Source organism: Schistocerca cancellata, chromosome 8, assembly GCF_023864275.1.
Source record: "Schistocerca cancellata isolate TAMUIC-IGC-003103 chromosome 8, iqSchCanc2.1, whole genome shotgun sequence".
NCBI classification, from domain to species: domain Eukaryota; kingdom Metazoa; phylum Arthropoda; class Insecta; order Orthoptera; family Acrididae; genus Schistocerca; species Schistocerca cancellata.
In genome coordinates, this window is record NC_064633.1 from 461,838,495 (window position 1) to 461,853,092 (window position 14,598).

Below are 14,598 nucleotides of genomic sequence, written 5' to 3' on the forward strand. Positions count from 1 at the left end.
TAAAGACATGAGAAAAATAAAAAATAAGTGTACCTCATAGTGTTGACTTAAAGACAAAGGTAAGTGTTCTTTTATGTCTACTCTTTTGATTGGAGGTGTGAGGCATTCCGGCCATTCACTTGTGTAATAAAATGGAACACCTACAGTCATTCTTATGATGATATTTATTATATGGCTACCAGTTTCTGTGCTTCAGTGCACCATCTTCAGGCCTTGACTGACACTGAGGGGGTTTAACTCCTATCATATATGCGATTTGTCATTGGCCAAGATCTGTGAACTGTTTCATAGACTACCTGTCACAAATATGTTGTGCCCAGTCAGTTGATTGTTGGAGAAACATCATCATCATCTTTACAGCTAGTCTACAAGAACCAGTTCATAGATGCTTGCCACTGATGAATCATGTATACGATTAGAGTTAACCCCCTCATCAGTTAGGGCCTGAAGATGGTGCACTGAAGCACCGAAACTGGTAGCCACACAATAAATAACAACATAACAATGGCTGTAGGTGTTCCATTTTGTTACATAAGGTAGATGTTGGCTTTTGTGCATATTGTGTTAAGGAATTAAACTTCTGGGTCAGTGTACTTAAAGTAAGTAGAGCAGTTATTCAGCAGGAATGAGCAATAAGAATATTGTGCACATTTTGCAGATGCCTCTTTGAGACTGATCTGTGATTTACACAATCATGCTAAAAGACAAAAAATTAATGTAGATGTGGCATCTTTGTTTAGGGTTCAGAGTGGAGTTATGTACCCTACTGCATAAATATTCAACAAGGCCATCAAACATAAAACAAGAAATTTGTAATACTTACAATTTCAGAACAACATTAAAAACTCTTCTCTTACAAATTATCTGATTATAATAGAGGGAAACATTCCACGTAGGAAAAATGTATCTTAAAAACAAAGATGATGAGACTTACCAAACAAAAGCGCTGGCAGGTCGATAGACACACAAACAAACGCAAACATACACACAAAATTCTAGCTTTCGCAACCAACGGCTGCTTCGTCAGGAAAGAGGGAAGGAGAGGCAAAGACGAAAGGATGTGGGTTTTAAGGGAGAGGGTAAGGAGTCATTCCAATCTCGGGAGCGGAAAGACTTACCTTAGGGGGAAAAAAGGATGGGTATACACTCGCGCACACACACATATCCATCCACACATATACAGACACAAGCAGACATATTAAAAGGCCTTTTAATATGTCTGCTTGTGTCTGTATATGTGTGGATGGATATGTGTGGATGGACATGTGTGGACGGACATGTGTGGACGGACATGTGTGGACGGACATGTGTGGACGGACATGTGTGGACGGACATGTGTGGACGGACATGTGTGGACGGACATGTGTGGACGGACATGTGTGGACGGACATGTGTGGACGGACATGTGTGGACGGACATGTGTGGACGGACATGTGTGGACGGACATGTGTGGACGGACATGTGTGGACGGACATGTGTGTATGTGCGAGTGTATACCCGTCCTTTTTTCCCCCTAAGGTAAGTCTTTCCGCTCCCGGGATTGGAATGACTCCTTACCCTCTCCCTTAAAACCCACATCCTTTCGTCTTTGCCTCTCCTTCCCTCTTTCCTGACGAAGCAGCCGTTGGTTGCGAAAGCTAGAATTTTGTGTGTATGTTTGTGTTTGTTTGTGTGTCTATCGACCTGCCAGCGCTTTTGTTTGGTAAGTTACATCATCTTTGTTTTTAAATTATCTGATTACCTAGATTAAAGGTTTGAAAAATCCTGTTAGCTGCATGACAAGTAGCAGAGTTGATTAAATGTAAATTTTCGTGGCAAGTAGCACTGTATCATGTACAGATTTCATTTATTTGCAGATGTTAGTGAGTATTATCTTTAATGATACTAGTGGGTTCATGTAAATATTAAGCTGTTAGAGGTTAAGCTATTAGTAAGAAATAAACAGCTACTTTTAAAAGAAAGAGCTTTTCTCTTAATTTATTAGGTTACATTCAGCTGGTGTAAGTGTATATAATATGGAGTGTCTAAGAGTTATTCCTCTTTTATTAAGGTATGAGTTTACCAGTTCTTTGTTCCTGAATGATGTGCTTGGTGGCATCAGCCGAACTGAATGGATGGATGGATGGATGGATGGATGGATGGATGGATGGATGGATGAATGAAGTATGTTGTCAATTATTGCTAGTCTTCAACACTTTCTCTTGATCATTTTATCCTCATTATGTTTTATAGTTATGAGTCATACCATTATTTGACATTTACTTGCAATTCTACTTTAAAGATTTCTTTGATTTGACATTACGAATTTGTGGATTGATATTTCAGTCAGATGCCAAAGGAGGAAAAGTTTTAACCCTATTGCATGAGCTGACATCTAGTTTTAATGGTGACATTCGGAGACAAGAGATGTGTTTGCATTTAACACAGTCTGCGTGTGGACCCTACATTGAGATACTGGAAAAGTGGATCTACAAAGGCGTCATCTCTGATCCATACCGGGAGGTAAGTGTGTGATTCATTGGAGTAATTACTCTCATATTCTCCATTTTGCTCTATTTTAAACCTAAACAGATCTGTCTTAATGTACTCATCTGTTGCATTAGCTTACTCTCTCGCCACATTTCATATTATCCGTTCTCTCAGTTACTAAAAGATTAATGAAATTATTCATGCTGCTATTGCAGTACATTTCGATTAATGTGAGTAGTTAGTATTACCAAATTTTCTGGGCATGAACAGCATCCCCCGCCCCCCTTCCTCACCTATGATGTCCGTTGACTGGACCGACAAAGAAGCTTGAAGCAACAGATTCTTATATGTGGAATAGAACAGGCTGTAGTTGTGGATCGAATCACATTTGTAAACCAGGATTGACCATGCAACAGTCCTGTCAATTGTATGTAAGGACATGGATATGCACAAGACTGCTGTTACCTGAGTACCACATGGATTAACAGTTGTTCCAGATTAGACATAGTATGAAACCTGTTTAACAAACCAGTCATGAAATGAGGAAAAAGAAGCACCAGGAGCTACACAGAATAATCATCACTCCTGAGATCTGGGCTCAGTCCCATGAAACTTCTAAAATAGCTGTCAGCAGAATAGCAGGTAGTGTCAGGTAGTTGGTCCATTGGAAACATCTGTAATGTAGAGCTGCCAAAAATTGTTTCATATGTGCACTGGTGTTGCATGACTTAATGACAATATTTACTGATGAATCATAAATCTTCTGTGTCTATAAATGGTCTCCACAATGGCAGCCATAAAGGTCAGTGGTTACTGACCAAGATGATGGAGGATTTTGTCAAAAGCTCAAGATTTTACCCAGATTTAACAAAGCAAGAAAACAGAGAATGTTTTATGCAAATATGTCTTAGTGAGGAACTTTGATCTCATAGTAACATTTATGTGCAAATGGATGATAGATGGCACCTAACCAGTTCTGTCATTTCACATGCGTGAAGTGTTCTGTTTTCCAACACAGTGCTATCAGAGAATTCAATAATGCAACAGTGTATAAGGTGTGAGGTGTTGAAAAGTTCTTCTGACTGTATTCTGGACTGAGCTGCTGGAGTTGGTGGTCGTGGGTGTGTGATGTATGACTGCTTTTGTGTGTGTGTGTGTGTGTGTGTGTGTGTGTGTGTGTGTGTGTGTGTGTGTGTGTTTTTTTCTCTTTTTCTGATGAAGCTTTGTGTAAGTATCTTTTAATTGCGCCTGCCTGCAACTTAACGTGTTATCTTTGCGGTTAAGTAGCAGTGTAACTTTTCTCGTATTGTTGATATTCCTATCTTGAGTTCCCATTGTTCAATAATACTCTTAGTGACTCTTGTTTATCTGGTCAAGTATTGTGATTACTTGCTTTTGCCAACTTTAATTCCAACTTATAATTTGTCAGTAGACTGTCCAGTACTTCATGGGATGCTCTGAGAATCTTCAGTTGAAAAGAATCCACATGTTTCAGCTACACCATAATGTATCAACTTGATAATAAAGACACTTCACTCACTAATGCTTCTCCCAAAGATAATGAATGTCACTAGACTTCTTACAGTGTACATCAATATCTATGTACGAGTGTAAGTGTTTGAGGCTAAAACCACAGCTGTTGATAATAACCTATTATTGTACTATGTGAAGACATATTAAAATGCATGGTGAGAATGATAATTTCTGCATTGTGTTCAGTTGTTAGGCTTATTTAAGCTGTTGAGAGCTTTTCATTTTATTATTTGGATTTGTATGTATACAGGTGAGAAGAGAGAGTGTGAAGAATTGTGGTGAATGCCGTAATTTAACACAGTGGATAAAATAATCGAAACAGTCATTTTTGTGTTTCAGTTTCTGGTGGAAGATAATGAAGTCATTCAAAAAGAAGAACTTCCGTTGGATTATTCAGCTGATTACTGGGAAAAAAGATACACAGTTCGTAGGGAAAGGATTCCTGCATTTCTTGAAAATATCTCTGATGTTATCTTACGAACTGGCAAATACTTAAATGTGATAAGACAGTGTGGTAGGTTATATAATTGTAAACAGCACACTCCAATTTTGATTGCTATTTATAAAAATCTGCACATATGTTTAAAAAGTTGGATCATCTAATGGAATTTTCAGTTTAATTTTGTAATTTTCTTTCATGCCGGCAATAAAAGTTATGAGAGAGATAAAAATTGCTTAATCTCATTTTGGGATGCACATTAAAAATATATGTTACTAACACTGTAAAATGGGTGAGTGTACATAACTGTCAAAAGCTCAAGTTCACTTGAAATATGATACAGCATGTGGATTGAGAACATGTAACACAGAAATGCTGTCATGAACAACTTTGTTCCAACGTCCATATCACTGAAATACAAAACAATTGTCACAGATTTCATTTTGGGATTTTACTGCAATTTGGCAGCGAGCATTGTCCTGTGCCATATCCATGGTTACTATATCTCATTTGACTTTATTTAACTCTTGTGCCAACTCCAGTAGTCTATCTTTGCACCGTAAATGTCTACATTTGTTTTCATCCTAAATCAAAAGTGGCAGAAGTAGTTGGGTGTCTAAGGTTAATATTATTCATTGTAGTCTAACATCATGGAACAAAGTTTAGGCATGGAACTAGTTGGGCATGTTGTATAGCCTAAAGTGATTGTGTGAGTTTTCTCTGTCCAATGCTCTCAATATTCATTCTCCCAGGCCAGTATAACGACACCCCAGAAACTTGCATATTTTGGTAGTGGTCCAATAAATCTACGCATTCTACTTTCGCCTGCCACAGTTTGGTGAGACATGTGAATAGTGCTAAAATTTTGACAGAGCTTGTCTAACAGAAGTCTCAGCACTGACCTAAGAACACGAGAATCTTGGAGCCCGAGATAAATATGAGAAATTCACTCTCTGATCATGTCATTAACTCTCCATTCAGTATCACATTTGGCTATCAAGATGATGATAGACTGTTCCCCACCATTCTGTCTGTAGTGTGGATTGATCAGCAATCCACCTATATTGGTTCCTCATAAAGTGATACGTCAAAATAGTTACTTTGTGGGTACTGACAGCTACATAGTATGATGGTGTCAAATGTGTGGATCACACATTGGTATGTTCCCTACTTAGTTCCCTTAATCCCCACTGAACTATAATTAAGGGCTCTTGTCCCAGTCGCAAGTAGCTGCCTTTTGCAGTTATGCAACATGTGTGCTGGCATGTAGTGCTAACTTGGCCTTATTTATTTGATTACTTGAATTTTTCTTGAGCCTAGCTTGCAAACTGCAAACTTCACACAAAATCCTTTTGCATGGGATGAATAGTAAAGTTCTTTTCTGTCACCAAAATATAATATTGTTTTAATTTATGACTCACTAACACAGACTCTTGCACACATTTGTCTGGCAACTAAATGAACCAGACTCCTAATAGATTCTGCTGGGTATTTTGTACGTGGCGACAATTAAGTCGCACATCATAGTGAAAGATGGACAGTAAAGTTCACCAACAAAGAAAAAAAATTATGTGCACAATTTATTTTCACTATTAGTACTCAGAAAGTAAATAATTTAACATACATCATACTATCTTCATTTGTTTACACAACAAATTTATTCATTTCTTTCTCTTTTTCTATAACTCTATCATTTACAGTGCTCCATTACAGAATCAAGCATTTAGTGTCAGCAAAATTTGGAATCGTACCCAGAGGATTTTAGAGTCTAGTATTTTATAGATAAGAATGCACTGAATCAGCAGCAAATGAAAGATGAAATAGGGAAGTATGAGACTGAAGTAAGATTGAATATAGGAGCAAACCTAATTGCAGCCGAAGCAACCTACATTGCAAAGTTAGTGAGTGGTAAAAGACAGAGGAAAGTGAAGAGAGGACAGGAGAAAGGGTACGTCAGAAAGGGTTAACTGTGGTGACACTGTCGTTGAGTCAATGAACTTGAATTTAGAATTTTGCCCAAGCAAATGTAGATCTTCCATGGTTCCCTAAGTTACATAAGGTGAATTATAGGATGATTGCTATGAAAAAATCACAGCTAAATTTAGCGTTCCAACACTGACCAATCTGAACTTGTGCTCTCTCTCTAAAGTCCTTGTCATAAATTGAAAACTAAAACATAATTTTCTCTTCCTCCTTAACACATTTGGTGTCCCTGTCCCACAGGAATGTTAGCTTGGGGAATGGAAGATGACTGATGCTGCACATAGTGTATTCTGACTATTAGGTCGAATTTGCATCAGACAGTGCCCGGGCACTCTGCAGTGAACATCAGTTGCGATTTAGCTGTTGGTTTATCTTCCTACCATTCTGTTATGAAACTTGTGCAGATAAGTGCATTTGTTTTCAGTTTTCCATTCTTTATCTGTATGTTTTGAGACATTTCTGCCGGCCGGGTGGCTGAGCGGTTCTAGGCGCTACAGTTTGGAACCGCACGACCGCTATGGTCGCAGGTTCGAATCCTGTCTTGGGCATGGATGTGTGTGATGTCCTTAGGTTCTAAGTTCTAGGGGACTGATGACCTCAGAAGTTAAGTCCCATAGTGCTCAGAGCCATTTTTGGGCCATTCCTTAAAAAAAAAATTGTGTGTAATTATGCTGAAAATAATTATTTTATAGATAAAGAGTGATAAATTGAAAATAAATGCACTTAGCCGCACAAGTTTCACCACAGAATGGTAGAAAGATAAACCGACAGCTAAATTGCAACTGATGTTCACTGTAGTGCTGAGGCAAATCCAACCCACACAGTAAACAAAACATACTAAGTGGCGCCGATAGTCAGAAAATATTAGGTGTGGCATTGGCCACCTGCCATTCCATGGGGCAGGAACACAGAATATGTTAACATATAAGTTAACATTGCATCATTGATGACACCTCTGGGGAAGCAACTTTCCTGTAGTTCTTTGTTATTTTCTCTCTTTTTCTTTTTCTCTTACTCAGTCTATGTTTTTGTCAATGCCTCTAAACTGCTCTTATTGAGTGTAACCACTGTGAAATTCTTTTTTGCTGCCATAACAACAAGAACCATTTTTATGTTATTTAATTTTATATGGTGTTTTGAAGTTACTTTTGGAAATCGATCTTCGGGAAATTACAGTATTTTGAATAGTATTACTGTTTGTGTACCTTATGGTTGTGTGCCTTATGGTTGTCTATCTTATGTTTGTGTTAGATGGTATGGTCAGTAAGTTTAATACACACAGTGAAATGATATTAAATTTCAGGCAAGAGTATTAAGTCCCCCCAGGCTGAGGAGATCAAGTACACAATTAAAGAAAGAAAGTATGTAGAAGTTATTGAAAGAGCTTACTTGTTTGCAAGTAAGACTTTGCTGCAACTTCTAATGGAAGAAAATGATCTGATGGGCAGGCTACGGTAAGAAACAAAAGATTTTTTTTTCCTTTTATTCAAAGTGTGTCCTGTATTATTGTTTTTGAATGTCAAAAAAGTCTTTGAATAGCAATTTTCCGTTATGACCTCTTTTTAAAGAAAAAGGGTTCTTGATTGTTGATACATTCTCAGTGGATAAATACTTCAAAAGTTGTGCCTCACATATCTGGTAAGTGGGTGGAAATAAGAGAGATGGAAATTCGGACAGTCTTCAATTCCGGGATAATCACCAAGTGTCGATTGTGTCTGGGAAATGGGCTTCGGGAAATTACAATATTTTGAATAGTGTGTCCTTATTTTATATCAGTCCCAATCTTAAAGAGAATTTTGTATTATACATTGTGGTTATAATTAAACTTTTACTACTTGAGCCAGTGTAGACTGAAAACTTTTTACCGTAAGGGAGCCCAATTGCAGCACCAAACTGCAGGATTTGTATTGATAGTAGTGTTTGTGTCATGACATGCCATTAGGCAGTGGCGCTGGACCAGTGACATGGTGTTGAAACAAAAACTAGTGTGCATTACGTTGCTGAAGGTCAACATGGGTCTCAACAGGGTGTGCAGGATTTTACTCAGAAAGCTGTGTCAGAAAAAGGACGGCAATAGTGCTACTGCTCTTAGCAAATATTGATACACTGGGGTTGAAAAACATGGTTCAGGAATTTGAATTAACTGGTGATTCGGAAATTGCTCCTGGGAGGGGCTGACAGCCAGTTGTGCCCCGCATTGTTGAAGAAGTTACTGTTGTCTTAACTGAGAATGCTGGATGCGATGTGTGATTTTCAATCAGTGCACAAGCTGTATCATGACAGGTGAACATTCCATGCTCTACTGTTTGAAAGGTGCTGCAAATAATTGGGCAGTGGGATCCCTAGTGTAGTGTGATTGCAATCTGCCATTTATGCGAATAGTTATTACAATGAACCATGTTTGTAACCTGGAATGTTAACATGTTACACAATTAACAAATGTTACCCTCTCATGTGGCATTTAAAATGTGTTTCTTTCAGTGGTTTGTTCATTACTTCTCTTCTGCATATCCTTACAAATTTTCCCACAAAGTGTCATTGTCTATGATCATTTGTTTTCCATGTGGATCCTTTTAAGCAGTGAAAGTTCAGTTATAACCATCCTGCATTGTGACCATGCACCTGTCAACAAACAAAAGTACACTTCAGTGCTGTTCTGATGACACCAGATAGGTACATGTTAGTAAACAGTCGTCTGACAGGATGCCCTGTGTAGAGACTTTCACAGGCATTGGTGTACAACATCCAGTGTAGGGCACAAGAAGGGGACTGTTTCTTGATGCTTGTTACACAATTCCACATAGTGTCTGATGGAGATGACCTCTTGCTTTTACTTTCTTAACCAGTGTAAGTCAACACATCAGGTATTACAATCCACCTTTGTAGCAGAATCGTACGTTTAGCTTTTTAATAGAAAGATGTTACACAAAAGTCTGACACTTATAGTTTAGTTGTTGGGAAACTGATTCATTTATCTAAAATGTCTCTACAGCCAGCTGGGCTCAGAACTCTTGTCACAGTTACTGATATCTAGAGTTCCTTGTATTCTTTAATTCATGTGATGCTTCAGCATAGCAGTTGTAGTGCCCAGGCCAGGGAAATGTAACATGAATGTGTGAATGTCAGTGTCATAAAGAAAAGAAATATCAAGCCTCCTTTCTGTGCTCTCATTTTGCTGGAACACACTTTTTTATTTCTTTTTTCCCCCCCTCGAAAAACCTTTGGTGGTTTCTGTGACAGAGCTTCAGGATACGAGTGACATGATTGCAAACATATCCAAATGATATAAAGGTGGAAGTTAGATGTATAACCGTATGTGATTGTATGTGAAATGTGACAACGCTTCAAGAGCTGAAAGGGCTCTAAATGGAACTTTGCTTTTTCAGGTCAGTTAAGCACTATTTCCTTCTCGATCAGGGGGACTTCATTGCTCAATTTATGGAGGTCTGTGAGCAGGAACTATCAAAAAATATTGATGACATAGTACCTACACGACTTGAATCACTGCTGGAACTTGTCCTGCGGACATCAACAGCTAATGTAGATCCATACAAGGATGATATGCGCACTGAACTGCTACCATATGATCTCATTTCACAGATGTTTAAAATACTCAGCATTGAAACTGATGAAGAGAAAGGTATACAATTTTCTGTATTTATATTTAATAACTCAGAGTTTCAGGAATCAGTTGCAATTTTTGAAATATAACATGTAAATAGTCATACATGTGTTGTTCTATAATACTTCCAATGATAAATTCTGCAGTGAGGGGATGTAGTTGTAAGACAGTGGACTTGCATTGGAGAGTGGAAAATTCAGATCCCCAACTGGTGCATCTAGATGTAGATTTTCCTTGGTTTCTCTTTAACTACTGGAGAGATTACTGCTGCAACTGACATCTATTTCAACTTACTTACTGGGGTCATACCTTGATCTCTCTCTACAATTTCTACCCTCTCCTCTTCCCCCATGCTTCTCTCTGTTATTGAATTATTGACTACTTTGTGCTTCAGGATGTGTCATCAGTTCCATCTTTTATTCAAGTTGCGCCAAAATATGCTTTTCTGCAGAGTTTTATTAAGTGCCTTTTCATTAACTGTCCAACCCACTAATCTTATTTCAGCATTCTTTTATATCACTACATTTCAAAATCTTCCATTCTCTTATTGTCTGTTCTCTTTATTGTCCATATTTCATATCTATACGTAGGTGTGCTCCAGTCAAATATCGTCAGGAAAGACTTTGTAACCCATTTTTATTCATTGTCAAAAATTTTCTATTTTTCAGAAATAATTTTCTCGCTATTGCACTTGAATTTTATGAACTTTCTACTGTGGCCACTGTATTATTTTTCTGCCTAAACAGCAATATTCATCTACTGCATTTAGTGTGTAATTTCTTAATCTAATTCTGTCAGCATTACCTGACTTAATTTTACTACATTCCATTATCCTTGTTTTACTTCTGTTGTTGTTCTTATAATGCCTTCTCCAGACACTATCTGTTCTGTCCAATTGAGCTTCCCAGTTTGTTGCTGATGCTGAGAGAATTACAAAGTCATTGGAAAACCTCAACTTTTTATACTTCTTCCTGAATGGTAATTCCCTTACCAAACTTCTCCTTGGTTTCCAGTGTACGGATTTGATAACACTGGTGAAAGGACTGTTTCGTGGTTGGTTGTGAATTGTACTCGCCAACAATCTGTCACCCTGATGCATGTATGTCAACTTTACCTCAAATTAATTCCTGTCGCTGTTAATTCCTTTCATGGTCCTGCTATGCAGCGCCATGGAACCATACTGTCACGGAACCATACTCTCGGACTTCTTCACCTTGTTTCAGTATGTGGGTGATGGAATAGAGTTCCAACCTGTCGAAGCTACTAAATGATGTAAACAGCTTTAACGGTAACTATTCTGTGTGTTGCATGCAATGTGTTTCATATACAATGACGAGTGAACCTGATATCTTTTACTTCATAGCTCTTGACAAACTGTTACACACATGTGTCTTACTTCTACATTATCAATAGAGTGAGTGACAGTCCTTGTAATGATTTTTCAGTTGTTTATGGCTGTTCACACCCTTGTGCCTGTCATTTTGCTTCTTGACCTCCAAGGCACTGCCAAGCCACAATGTCCGAAGAAAAAGTGCTCTTGCCCCATCAACTGGAGAGGTTTATTCACCATCCCACCTTCCCAATGTCCAGAACTGACTTGACTTACACTTCATATGGACAGTGGGACATTCTGAATTTAACAACTACCTAAACTATATTTTCACTTCTTGTGAACATCATTCATGGCCTAAAAGGTTAAAAGTGGAACATGTTATTCCTCACAATCCCATGTTACACCACACTCAACCTTCCCCACTACTGTTTTCTTCACATGACCTTAATTATTATAACTGCAGTCTGGTTTCTGTACAAGTTGTAAAAAAGAAACTGCTTTCTTTATTTACCTTCATAATCTCAGTGTGTATTCCAGTCAACACTGTGAAAAACTTTCTCTAAATCCACAAATACTGTAAATGCATGTCTGCCTTTCCTTAACCTGTCTTCTAGGCTAAGTCGCAAGGTCAGTAATGCCTTGTGTATTGCTATATTTTTTTGGAACCCTAATCGATCTTCCACTAGGTCAACTTCTAGCAGTCTTTACATTCTTCTGTAAGTAATTTATGTCAACATTTTGCAACCATGACTTACAAAAGTGACAGTTTGGTTATATTCACATCTGTGTCCTATGTTCTTTTGAATTTTAATTACCACATTTCTTTAAAAGACAGATGGTATTACACCTATCTCATATCTTGCATACCAGGTGGAATAGTTTTGTCATGGCTGGCTCACCCAAGGACTTAATAATTCTGAGGGAATATTGTATTCTCTGGGTGACTGGTTTTGTCTTAGATCTTTCAGTGCTCTGTTAAATTCTTCCTGCAGTATCATATCTTCCATCTCATCTTCATCTACTTTGTCTTCCGTTTCCACAAGATTGTTGTCTTAAAACTTGATTCCTGTGCACAGCCCTTCTATAAATTCCTTCTACCTTCTTTGCCTAGTGTAGCTTCCTACCTGTCCCCTTGATATTCATACAACAGTTTCTCTTTTCTCCAAACAACTCTTGATTTTCCTGTAGGCAGCATCTTTCTTTCCCCTAATTACACATACCTCTACAGCTTTGCATATCTCCTCTAGCTATTCCTGTTTTATCTTTTTACATTTTGTGTCACTCTCATTTTTTAGATGTCTGTACACTGAGGTGACAAAAGTCATGTATAGAAATATGCAGTATGCACATATACAGATGGTCGCATACACGAAATACGATGCCATGGTCGACAGCGTTCACTTAACGATAGAGAGCAGCAGCATTTGTATGTAGTTGTCAGCATTAAAAGCCAAGCAAAACTGTGTGAAATAAAACATGGCGTGGTCAGATGAGTCCGATTTCAGTTGCTGATGGTAGGGTTAAAGTGTATCGCAGACCCCCTCAAAGCCATGGATCCAAGTTGTCAACAAGGCACTGTTCAAGTTGGTGGTGACTCCATAATGGTGTGAGCTGTGCTTATTCGGAATGGAGTGGGTCTTCTGGACGTGTAGCTACTTGGAGAGCATTTGCAGCTATTCATCGACGACATGTTCCCAAACAACGATGCAATTTTGATGATGGTAGTGAACCATGTCACTGGGCCATGATTGTTCACAATTTGTTTGATGAACATTCCGGACAATTTGAGTGAGTGATTTGACCACACAGATCAACTGACATGAATCCCATTGGACATTCATGGGACATAATTGAGAGGTCAGTTCGTGTACAATACCATGCTCTGGCAATACTTTTGTGTTATGGATGACTACAGAGGAAGCAAGGCTCAATATTTCTGCAGGGGACATCCAATGACCTGTTGAGTCCATGCCACATTGAGTTTGCTGCACTATGCCCGGCAAAAGGAGGTCCGACACAATATTAAGAGATGTCCTATGTCTTCAGTCACCTCAGTGTATTCTCATTTGTCTACTTCATTTGCTGTTTGTTTGTATTTTCTTCTTTCTAAGGATCTTTACTGGGCCTTATATTTCTATCTATTTGATCCTCTGCTGCCATTACAGTTTCATCTCCAAAGCTACCCAGTCATCTTATATTTTTTTCCATTGTTTCTGTCAATTGTTGCCTAATGCTCCTTTTGAATCTATTAATGACTGGTAGTTCTCACAATTTATGTAGGTCCCACCACCTCTATTTTTCCACTTCTCTGCCGTGTCTACAATTTTAATCTGCAATTAATTAAACTGAATGCTGCTCAGAGATCACATCTGTCATCAGAAATATTTTCAATTTATAATGTGGTTTCTAAATCTGTCTTAGAGTCATATGGTCTACAAGAAATGTTCCTGTGTCACGGTCCCATTCACGTATACATTGTGGTTATAATTAAAATGCAACTGAATCCCCTTGGGAAAGATAATGGCTGTAGCATTCTTGTACTTTAAGCCATTAGCACTATCAACATATGAGGCCATGTTGGTTAACATTACGAGGTCAGATCATCTACATCATTGTCATCATCGTCGTCATCATTGTCGTCGTCATCATCATCATCAGCAGCAGCAGCATCAACAACATACATACTCCGCAAATCACCGTACGGTGCCCGGCAGGGGTACATTATTCCACTACTGGTAATTTCCTTTCCTTCATATGAGCCTTAATTTGTCATATATTTTCTTTGTGGTCATTACACAAAATGTATGTTGGCAGCACTATAATTGTTCTGCAATCAGCTTCAGATGCCAGGCGGCCTTTCAACTACTGAAGGAACTGTATGTTAGTCTGGCCTCTCCGCATATACCCCTCTGATATGGTTGCACATACATTACAGCTGTGTATCAATGAGGCATGGCAGCCACCCCACTGTGGCAAGATCCATGATTTGTGTGTGTGTGTGTGTGTGTGTGTGTGTGTGTGTGTGTGTGTGTGTGTGTGTGTGTGTGTGTGGTGTGGGCGGGGGGTAATAGAAAGTGATGTAAAATTAGTTCAGGTCATAAATCATCTGTATAATGCAATGTAAAATCCAGGATTGAATAATGACAACATTATGAAAAGGATAGATTGCTACTCTGTATAATACATTTAAAAAATCACATTAGACTCATTACCTATACA

At 38.3% G+C, this 14,598-nt stretch overlaps 1 protein-coding gene across 2 annotated transcripts in view; it reads left to right on the plus strand.

Moving 5' to 3' along the window:
- LOC126094946 (gamma-tubulin complex component 2-like) overlaps positions 1-14,598 on the plus strand; it is a 202,248-nt gene that overhangs the window by 119,431 nt on the left and 68,219 nt on the right. For both annotated transcript variants that reach the window (XM_049909597.1, XM_049909598.1), the window contains exons 7-10: positions 2,326-2,502; positions 4,342-4,516; positions 7,728-7,878; positions 9,811-10,064. In XM_049909597.1, coding sequence (XP_049765554.1) covers positions 2,326-2,502; positions 4,342-4,516; positions 7,728-7,878; positions 9,811-10,064 — 757 coding nt within the window. The remainder of the gene's footprint in view (positions 1-2,325; positions 2,503-4,341; positions 4,517-7,727; positions 7,879-9,810; positions 10,065-14,598) is intronic.